This window comes from Pelodiscus sinensis, chromosome 27 (genome assembly GCF_052426305.1).
Source record: "Pelodiscus sinensis isolate ZL-2025 chromosome 27, ASM5242630v1, whole genome shotgun sequence".
Classification (NCBI taxonomy): Eukaryota; Metazoa; Chordata; order Testudines; family Trionychidae; genus Pelodiscus; species Pelodiscus sinensis.
In genome coordinates this window covers 10,379,393-10,389,941 of record NC_143078.1, presented here as the reverse complement: position 1 = coordinate 10,389,941, position 10,549 = coordinate 10,379,393, and the positions used below count along the sequence as shown (strand labels likewise).

General features: G+C 48.1%; 1 protein-coding gene across 2 annotated transcripts; it reads right to left on the bottom strand.

The window, feature by feature from the left end:
* Nucleotides 1-213: 213 nt before the first annotated feature.
* On the bottom strand, nucleotides 214-10,133 carry LOC102463918 (pepsin B-like). 2 transcript variants are annotated; one of them, XM_006130414.4, is made up of 9 exons: nucleotides 10,007-10,133; nucleotides 9,384-9,537; nucleotides 8,573-8,690; nucleotides 6,812-6,930; nucleotides 5,605-5,804; nucleotides 4,527-4,649; nucleotides 3,235-3,379; nucleotides 2,293-2,391; nucleotides 214-559 (listed from the first exon to the last, which is right to left on the bottom strand). In XM_006130414.4, exons 1-9 carry the CDS (start codon nucleotides 10,060-10,062, stop codon nucleotides 407-409), a joined length of 1,167 nt encoding a protein of 388 aa, XP_006130476.1. In that variant the 5' UTR covers nucleotides 10,063-10,133; the 3' UTR covers nucleotides 214-406. The 2 variants fall into 2 exon arrangements, with proteins under 2 accessions (XP_006130476.1, XP_075766110.1); XM_075909995.2 differs by lacking the exons at nucleotides 8,573-8,690; nucleotides 9,384-9,537; nucleotides 10,007-10,133 and adding an exon at nucleotides 8,309-8,485.
* Nucleotides 10,134-10,549: the final 416 nt, after the last annotated feature.

Here is a 10,549-nt window from a genome sequence, read left to right as displayed (position 1 = left end):
GCCGTGGTGCTCTCCGGCAGCAAGTTCAAGTGCCCAAGATTCCGGCCACTACCGCTATCACAGCAGCGGTGGTGGCCAGGAGTCTCAAGCCCTTTTGAAATGGCCAGGCCCTGGAGCAACTGTCCCCTTTATCCCCCCCTTCCCCCACTGTCAGTAGGCCTAGCAGGGCTCCATCTTCCCTCAGTAAACTCCAATGATGACACAGGACAGCTGGATTCACTGCAGTTTACTTGTAACGATGCGTTGGGGAGCGCTGATTATTGCCAGCAAGCCAGAGGAAAGCTAGGGAAGGTACAAATCCAGAAGGGTACAATCTGTCCCTGTGAACTTCATCCAATTCCGTCAGTATCCAGGAGAAAAGAAGAAGGGCAGAGGCTTTATCCGGTTCAGGCAGTTGGACTGTTGTCTAGGCTGAGGGGGCAAAGCCCACTCTGTTATTGGACATGTCATAGACAGAATAGTATTCCTTCAGGAAGACGTCGCCCAGGATCCAGAGAGGCTGCCCGTTCTGGGAAGGCAGGTAGGTGGGCTCAATGCCAACCGTGCAGTAGCCGTTATTCTGTCAGAGTTAAAAACAGAGAGAAGCCGCATCAGGGCTGTTGTTTGAGTAGCCTCAGGGCACGGCAGGCTCACCATGGGGAGCCCCAGCAGAGTGAGTGGCAGCTTAGCAATGGCTGATGGCAACAGGAGCAGGCCCCTTCAAGCTCACGGCATTGGGATCTAGGAAGGAGTGCTGCAAAAAGGGGTCTAGGGGTCATAGTCAACCACAAGCTAAATAGGAGTCAGCAGTGTGACACTCTTGCAAAAAAAGGCAAAACATGATTCGGGGGCTGTGTCTAGACTACACCTCTCTGTCGACAGAGAGATGTAGATTAGGCACGTCAAAATTGCTAATGAAGCCGGGATTTAAATATACCGTGCTTCATTAGCATAAACATGGCCACCACTTTTTTTTGAAACAGAGCTTTTTCGAAAAAAAAAGGCAGTCTAGACATGGATCTGTTGAAAATACAGCCCTTTTTCGAAAGATCCCTTATCCCACCTAAAATGAGGTTTACAAGATCTTTCGGGAAAGGGTTGTACGCGTCTAAACTTCCGGGTTTTTTTTTTCAAAAAAGCTCCATTTCAGAAAAAAGCAGCAGCCATGTCTATGCTAATGAAGCATGGGATATTTAAATCCCCGCTTCATTAGCAATTTCGATGTGCCTAATCTACATTTCTCTGTCAATAGAGAGGTGTAATCCAGACACAGCCAGGGAGGCATTAACAGGAGTGTTGTGAGCAAAACACAAGAAGTTCTTCTTCCGCTCTATTCTGCATGGATTAGGCCTCAGCTGGAGTATTGTGTCCAGTTCTGGGAATCATATTTCAAGAAAGATGTGGAGAAATTGGAGAAGATCCAGAGAAGAGCAACAAGAATGATCAAAGGTCTAGAGGACATGAGCTATGAGGGAAGACTGAAAGAATTGGGTTTGTTTAGTTCAGAAAAGAGAAGACAGAGGGGACATGATAGCAGTTTTCAAGTATCTAAAAGGGTGTTATCAGTAAGAGGGAGAAAAATTGTTCTTTTTGGCCTCTGAGGATAGGACAAGAAGCAATGGGCTTACATTGCAGCAAGGGAGGTTTAGGCTGGACATTAGGAGTATGTCTACACAACACAGGTATTTCAGGATATCAGAGGTATCCCGAAATAGCTCCCCTGCACGCTATTTTGGCATCCCGCTAACCCTCATTCCACTAGGGTTTAGGGATGACTCGAAATAGCACTTTATTTCAAAATTTAGTGCTGTGTAGACAGCACCAAATTTCAAAATAACCTATTTCAAAATAAACTCGAAATAAGTATGCAATTTGCATAGCGCAAATTGCGTATTTTATTTCAAGTTTAGAGTGCAATGTAGACAGCCTCAGAAAAACTTCCTAACTGTCAGAGTGGCTAAACACTGGAATAAATTGCCTAGGGGGGTTGTGGAATCTCCATCACTGGAGATATTTAAAAGCAAGTTAGAAAGACATCTATAGGGATCTAGATGGTGCTTGGTCCTGCCATAAGGGCAGGAGACTGGACTTGACAAGCTCTTGACGTCCCTTCCAAGTCTAGTATTCTGTGATTCTAGGAATGCAAACACCCCATCGTTTAGAGCGCTGTTAGGACTGACAGGCAGACAGAGCTGAGCTCAGGGAAAAGGTCTCTGCATTTGCACAGAAACTCTGCCTCCCTGTTGGGCACAAGTACCAGGGACAGTGTCCCCAAGAGACAGAAGTGTTGTATGCTGTTAAAATAATACTTACGTTGAAGACATAGGCAGAGGGGGGCAGCGGGAACTGGGATCCGCTAATGACAAAGGTGATGGTCGGCATGTTCTGGACATTGTTGCAGTTCACCACGTACTGCGGAAACAAAAGACACACGCGGGTGACAACAGTGGCCCCCAAGGGTGGAGGCTGCCTTTACAGGGCCTCCAGAAGAGGGTGGCATTGTCAGGTCACAACCCCTCCAGCCCACAGAGGACAGGAAACACCTCGCTGCACTTTGCCCTCACCTGGACAGTGGCTTCCCCAGCCCCACACAAGCTGTAAAGTTGTGTTCTCCAAACCTGCTTCAGATCTCATGCTGATTTTACACCGGGCCAGCTCTGCCACTGGTGTCAATCAGCATAACTCCAGATTTACCCTGGAGGATGTTGGTAGAGTTAGTTCTGATTTACACTGGGCAAAGGGAGAGCACAAGCTCTCTCCTCAAACTCAGGGGAGGCTTGCTGTTCCTCAGATATGGACAGTGCTGCCGCCAGCTTTAAGATGCCAGCCCCTGAGCTCTGGCCTGCCAATGGGGCAGCAAAGGGCCCAGCGATTCAAAGGGGCACGGGGCACGGGGCTCGGGCAACTGCCACAGTAGCAGCGGTGGTGGTGGGACCTTTCAATCACCGATGAAGAGCTGCACTGGAGTGCTGGGCTGCACATTCTGGGCAGTGATAAAGGCTGGCCACCCTCAGCCCCGCCCTTTCTGCCCTTGGCCCCGCCCCTTCTGGGAGCATGGAGCTGACCCCCCCACACTTTGCCCAAGGGCCCATGGAGGCTGTCGGCTTCGCTGCCTGAGCTCCTGTAGGAACCCTTGTCTGATCCCACAAAACCCCGTCATCCTCATCCTCTGATGTCTGAAATGCCTCGTGCCAGGCACTGCAAAACCCCTCCCAGACGTCCTCTGCACCATAGCAAGGCACCCATTGCTCCTACCGCTCCGTTGGATTCCTGAGCCCCCACAGCCTGCAGGAAGTACCCCATGTACTGCTGTGGGACGGTGAGCAGAAACGTCCCTGTGTCCACAATGCCCTGGCAACCTTGGCTGCACCAGCCAGTTGCCTGCTGTCCAATAGCGAACCTAAGGGGGAATACAAGAATCACCATTATAGTAACTTGTCAGCAAAAGGAACTGCCTCTGGTACAGGGTGAGACAAGGTTTTGCTATAGCTTGCAGCCCAAGGACCCCTATTCTGGGGAGCCAATACTTGACACTGGCCCTGATTCAGCAAAGCACAAGCTTAACCGTTAGTAGATGCTTACACCCATCTCTAGTCATCAACTCACTTAAGCATATGCTTCACTTTAAGTCTGGGAAATAGGGAACTTTCTGGGTGGCTGGCTGGTGAGTCTTGCCCACATGCTCAGGGTTTAGCTGATCGCCATATTTGGGGTCAGGAAGGAATTTTCCTCCAGGGTAGATTGGCAGAGGCCCTGGAGGTTTTTCGCCTTCCTCTGTAGCATTGGGCACAGATCACAGCTGAAGGACTCTCTGCATGTTGGGGCCTTCAAAGTATTGGAAGGCTTCAATATCTGAGACATAGGTGAGAGGATTATTCTAAGAGGGGTGGGCGAGATTCTGTGGCCTGCACTGTGCAGGGGGTCAGACTAGATGATCATAATGGTCCCTTCTGACCTTAAAGTCTATGAGTCTATGAGTAAGTCAACGTTTAAGTCCCGCTAACATCAATGGAATTTTCTCACCTGGTTAAATTCCAACTGGTTTGCAAAATGGAAGCCTAGGTTCAGAGTTTTTATTATTACACTTGAACCTCTTTAATCCAACAGCCTTGGGAAACAGGCAATGCCGGATAATGGAATTTTCCAGGCCACGGGTGTTTGCTGTCATGAAGGGTAAACAAAGTCTATTACTAAAGCTTTTGTATGTACAAGCCATCATGCCATACGTACATGTATAACATGTCATAAGATAAATCCTAATGCACTGAATTTAAACTGTTCTTGGGGGTGGAGTGCGGAGTTTGGGAGGGCTATTTGGGGGTCTGAACCACGGGTGTTCCTGAATCAGACACCCGGAAAAAGGAAATTGACATGTACTAGAATCAAAAACCTGGATCCAAATTCCTTTCGAGTGAAATCCAGATCCGATCCACATACATCTTCCTCCATGGAGAGCTTGAGTTAACACAGGGCAACTGACTCCATTAATTACAGCTGGAAAGGATCCTACCTATGACAGTAAAGGGGAGTTTGCAGACAAAACTTACTCGTCAATGCCAATCTGCCAGTAAACTTCTTGGGTCACAGGTGCCCACGTGATCTGGCCAGAGAACAGCTGGGTGTCAACACCTCCAAAGATGATCTCGCCTCCATAACTATATGTTGGTTGTCTGGAAACACACATGGTTACAAATGTCAGATGGGTGTTACTTAACACCTACCCTCCTATGAAAGCAGCAAGGAGTCCTGTGGCACCTTATAGACTAATAGAAGTGTTGGAGCATAAGCTTTCGTGGGCAGAGACGAAAGTTTTTTGCCCACGAAAGCTTATGCTCCAATAAATCTGTTAGTCAATAAGGTGCCACAGGACTCCTAGCCGCTTTTGCAGATTCAGACCACACGGCTACCCCTCTGCTACTTGATACCCTCCTATGGGGTAACACACATGTGGCTGGGTGGTGGATATGCATATGGGGGTACAGATCAATGGCTAGACAAAAGAAAATAAACAGAGGGACAGATGTGGTAGTAGACAAACTGGATGGCGAGTGAAGAGTCAGAACATAATAGCAGATGGGTGGGGGAGCACACGGAAGGGGGGGAGCTGGTATCATATAGACCAGTGATGGGCAACCTGCTGCCCGTGGGCCATATCTGGTCCATCAGGGTTCTATGTGTGGCCCACAGGACATTTCATTTACTGTTGTCCACAGGCAGGGTTGCCAGATTCTGCTGGTTTCCAGCTGTGTCGTATTTTTCCTACAAGTGTTACTCAAGAGACACGCACATAAAGCCAGGGCACACGAGATGCATGCTGATTGCACACAGCATTGACCATGGGAGCCGTGCACTCCCCCTTCATCCAATCAAAGCACTGCTACGGTTCAGCCCCCCCCCCCCCCCTGCAAATTCTAGGTAGGCCAGCGCAGTGAGCAACACTGGCCTATCTTGGGAGAGCATCTTGGTTATGACAATCTTGCAGCCCCCTGAGATGAAAGAGAAACTCGTATGCAGCTCCCTTATTAATCTGCATTGCCCCTGGCTGATATAGATAGATACAATGCAAAGGAGAATGAAAAAATAGAGCGTTACATGTGGAGAGAGGGAGGGAAGATCTTATCTCACCGGGAGAAATAGAAACTGAAGATGGGTTCAGTAAGCAGGCCCTGCTTCAACATCTCCTGCATAGGTGTATAGGACCCCCCGACTGCCATGGCGGGATAAGCCATTCCCAAAATCCCATCAAAATGCGAATAATAGAAAGGACTGGTCGGTTCATCCTCACTCAGCCCAAATTCCTGATTGGTGATGGCAATGTTCTGGACCTAGAAGACAAGAAAATAGTTGTTCTAACCAGGAATTGTACACTAAATTACTGTAACAAAATCAGAGCTGTTCCCTTCTTATGTTTCTGACCAGTTCAATCACAGGTTGAACCTCCCTAGCCCAGCACCCTCAGAATCTGACCGGTGCCGAACCAGAGAATTTGCCCAACAATATTGTCTAGCAGCATCACCAATACTGCCACTGCTTCCTGGACCCTTAGAAGATATTTAGGGGTAAATTCGAGCTAAATAACAGCACAGAACACTGAGAGCCAGGACCGGTGGCTGTAAACAAACTTTAAGGGACAACCGGGAAACTTGGCCACTCCCATGGTAAGCAGACATCCAGCTAACTAAAATCATGCCAGACCATGGAAGATGTCAGACTAGAGAGGTTCAGCCTGTATACTCAAATAAGCCACTCTTAAATGAACATAGGTCTTTCAACACTGGGGATTTGGTGAGGTGGTTTTGGTTTGGCATGACCGCTTCTCACTTGTGTAGCCCCCAACTAATTTTTCTGTGGGTCAGCGGCCCCGGACCCAAAAAAGATTCCCCTGAATTTAGAGAAACAGCTCAAATAGCTTAGAAAACAACGCTTCTAGCAACAAGATGCTCTCTGAGCTCAAGAGAACACAAAAGGGTTGCCTTAGATAACAGGCTAACAGTATTTGCATGTGAACAAATATTTAGTAATAGATTCTGCAGGCTTGCATATCTAACAGGATTGAATGGCTAGAAATTGAAGCCGGACAAATGCAGATGGCCAATAAGACATACATTTTTAACCATGAGGGTAGTTAACCACTGGAACAATTTACCAAGGGCTGGGGTGGATTCTCCCTCGCTGGCCATTTTGAAATCAAGATGGGATGTTTTTCTAGAACTGCTCCAGGAATTATTTGGGGGAAAAGGTCTCTGTGATACACAGGAGGTCAGAGCAGTTTCCTGCTGGTCTTGGAAGGGGTGACTGATGATACCTGATGAGCGGTGCCTATTTCACTTACCGTCACTGTGTCGTATCCCAAAAGCACAGTCAGGCTGCCACTCCCGTAGCTTAGGGTGTAGGTCTGTCCATTGTTGGTAAAGGTGGATGACTCGTTGGGGTTGAACCTGGCGTGATTGGCTGGATTCAAAACAAGATTGTGACATCATAGTGAGACTCAAGGCTCTGACCACCTTCTATCCACCTGGGGACAGAGTGACCTGTCTGTGCTTCCCAAGAGCGGACTTCCCGGGCAGTAGAAGACCAGATCTATGACTTCGCCCAGGAGCTTTCGCAAATCAGAGAGCCCCCATGCAAACCTCATCACCTCGGTTTTTTTAAAGTCCCTCTTCTGTATGAACCTCTCTGTCAGGAATCAGGGCCTGTAGCCGAGCCAGCCTGGAAGCAGGTCCTGCAAAGCCTGTCTCCAGGAAATGTACTGAGTATAGCTGGCCTTAGGTAGGCTGCCCAGTTTCTGTGAAGTGTCAGCTAACTAGCTCTTAAGCCATCCGCAGCGGCACAGCATTTGCGCAAAGCATTTGCTTACGGATGTAAAAATCCCTGGGCCTCCTGCTTTCCCTTGCTCCTAGAAACCAGGTCCTGAATTTTGGCCCCGATTCCTAAATTGGATTCCCCTGATTCCCCTAACCCTTTGATCTGGCACAGGGCTTCTATCGCCAGTGCAGACTCTGAGCTCCAATTCATGACTACCAATTCCTCCTCTAAGCTTTAGGCCTGGGCTAACCATTGGGCATGAGTGCCCCAAGTCCTGGCCACCAATATTATCTAGCCTTTGTTGCATCCTCCATCATCGTACTAGCCAAGAAATTTGGGCAAGTTCCTCTCATTTTAAATCAGTGTCACTCTTTTGACGTTAATACCCCTATGTCTGTGTTTCTCCAAGTGGTCTGCAAACCCCCTTTGGGAAACCTGGTAACTGGCCACACCAGTTTGTTTATTTACTGGCACCGGGGCCACGGAGCCTTGTGGCTCCTATAGGCTCTGTTTAGCCATTTGCAGCCAAGTGGAGCCGCAGGAAGAGGCGACCTGGCCCACACTGGTTCCCGCAGTTCCCCTTGGCTACAACCGGTGAAACAGAGCCAATAGGAGCCGCGAGGCTGCATGGCCGCAGCAGGGGTAAATAAACAAACCGGCGCAGCTAGTTAGCAGGTTTCTCAAAGGGGTTTCGCAGACCACTTTGAGAAATACAGCCCTATGTCAATTTACATCAGCAGAAGACTGGCCGACCCTTGTGCCCTTCAAAGCCTTTGTCGTCTCCCAGTGTGACTCCTGGAATCTCAGTGTCCCTGCTGACGTTTTCGATGTTGACTTTAGAATACCGCCGTGCCTTTTCACAAGGCAAGAGCAATCCAGAGGGCAGCCGTGGCTTTATGAAGAGCTCCAGAAAGGGAGGAGCAGCTCTGGGTGAATGGCATTCCCAAAGCCAGCTTGAGAGGGAAACTCTTCTTGCCCCGCCCCTTCAGTAACCACACCCCCCCTCCGTGGAGCCAAGCCTCACCCAGTTCCAGCCCGATCCTTCCTGGCCACCTGGAGGGCTGGGGCTGTCGTGCTACGGCTCCAGGTGGCAAGGGAGCGGGGCTGCCCCACTGTGGTACCAGCCTTCCCCAGCAGCTGTGGAGTGTAGGCATTTTGGGGAAAGCAATGCCTTCCCTTGCTTACATTACCCGCCGCCCATGCCTGGTTGGAATGTGACTCAGCTGCTCAGCAACAAGGTACCCAGGACATGCATCTGCCTAATGCTACGAAGCTGAGCAGTACTCACAGCAGGCCTGGCTCTGGCAGTAGGTAGAGGGCACCCACAGGTTGGAGGAGCCGGTGTCGAAGAGAACCAAGAAGTTCTGGGGTGGGGTTCCAATGCTGATCTCTCCGAAGTAGAAGGACTGGAAAGAGAGAAAATGTGTGGGCAGGGGGATTCTGTTGTGCTCTTAATTAGTTAAAAAAAACACATTTTGCCCTTCTCTAACAACTTCCAGCTGAGGATCCTAAAGGTTTTTTAGTGCCATTAATGATCTAAGCATCACAAGGAGTGACATAAGCTGGTGACCATTATTCCCCTATTGCATATTGCACAAAGAAATGTTTCAGAGGGGAAGTGGTTTGCCCAACCTCATCCGGCATTCAGTAGCACAGGCAGGAACAGATCCCAGATTTCTGGACTACCCGAGCTGGACTATAACCCTCACCCCATTCTCTGGAGAGGAGGCTGTGCCTCAAAGAACATGCAGTGAATACTTTTGAGTCGCGAAGCAGAAAATAAACAAACGCCACTTCTTCTACAAATAGAAATAAAATTGAGAGTAGAACTTCTGTATTTTAGTCCATTTGCCAAAGGTACCTAAACCTCACCATATAAAACATTTCAAAATACTTACAGCTTTCTAAGGACTGAGAAGAGGGATCAACACCTTCTTTTGCCTTCTTCATAAAGAAGAAGAAATGGGTGCTATTCTAATAGGACCATATAAGTCCATAGATGTACTATGTGGCTAGGTGGGTAATAAGGAATGACAGAAGGAATGGTTAGCTAGAGCTGTGGGACACTGAAGAGGGAGAGAAATTGCCATAATACTCACATCCAGGTAGTTGGCTATTGGTTCCTCAGCAACATTGAAATTATTGAAGTGGTACTTCCTGGCGGGATCAACCTTGTGCTCCTTCAGGAAATTTTCCAGCACTCCCTTCTCCTTCATCACCTCTCGGGCAGACTTGCCTTTCCTCAGCGTCACTCTGCACAGAACAAAGACAAGAAATCGGAAATTGTTCACTGTCCCTCACCTGTCATGTTGTACCCCCATGAGCAAGTCCCTGCATCTTATAGACTTCTTTTCAATCAACATTGATGCAGAGGCATAAGTATATTTATGAGCCCAGCGCAGCTACAAAATTTGCATCTACATCCATACCTGCAGAAATGAGTCACACATACCCTCATCCATATCCTCGGATTTCCGTGGATAGCTGCAAATGTGCAGGGTTCGAGATACGGAATTTGAATCTGCATCCATAACTGCAAAAATGAGCTACAGACATACACATATGCGGCTACCCGCGGATATCGGCGAATTTGCAGGGCTCTAAATATATTTACTCATAGGACAGAAATAGTTGAACGGGTAAAGAATCCAGAAATGTTGATTTGTCTGTCTATTACTTATCTAAGTACAATACTGTACAGTATCAGTGTTAAGATACTCACCTCACCAGCCCCTCTGAGAGGTGGAGACACACCAAGGCAAGGACGAGCCACTTCATGGTGTTTGATTTCTCCACCAGCTGGCTCCTGGACAGAACGTGTCAGTCACCACAGCAGAAGTGGGCTGGAACCTGTGATACGGAGTCCTCTGCTTTTATATCATGGGCACTGAACCCATGAGCCTGCCCGTTCCAGTAGCAGCTGACCTCCAATTCCCCATATCACAGCACTGATGCAATGTCAACACTTTCTTCATATTTAAAAATTTGTTGGATGCTGAGATTATAAAGCAATTAGTGCCTTCAATAGCAAGATCAAACAACTTGGAATATCTTATCAAAAAAATCAACACTGCAGATGTTATCTGTTTGTTTCAAAACCTGGGTCATTCTTTTCTAAAACAAAGGAAAATGTTCTTTAGAATGAATGGAAATTTATAATACTAAAGAAGGGGCAGTTATATAAAGTGTCACAGGCCAGGTCTGCTTTCAGTGGTAGGAATCGGTACAAGAGTAGGTCAGGAAATGTGTTATTTGTTCCTGCAAA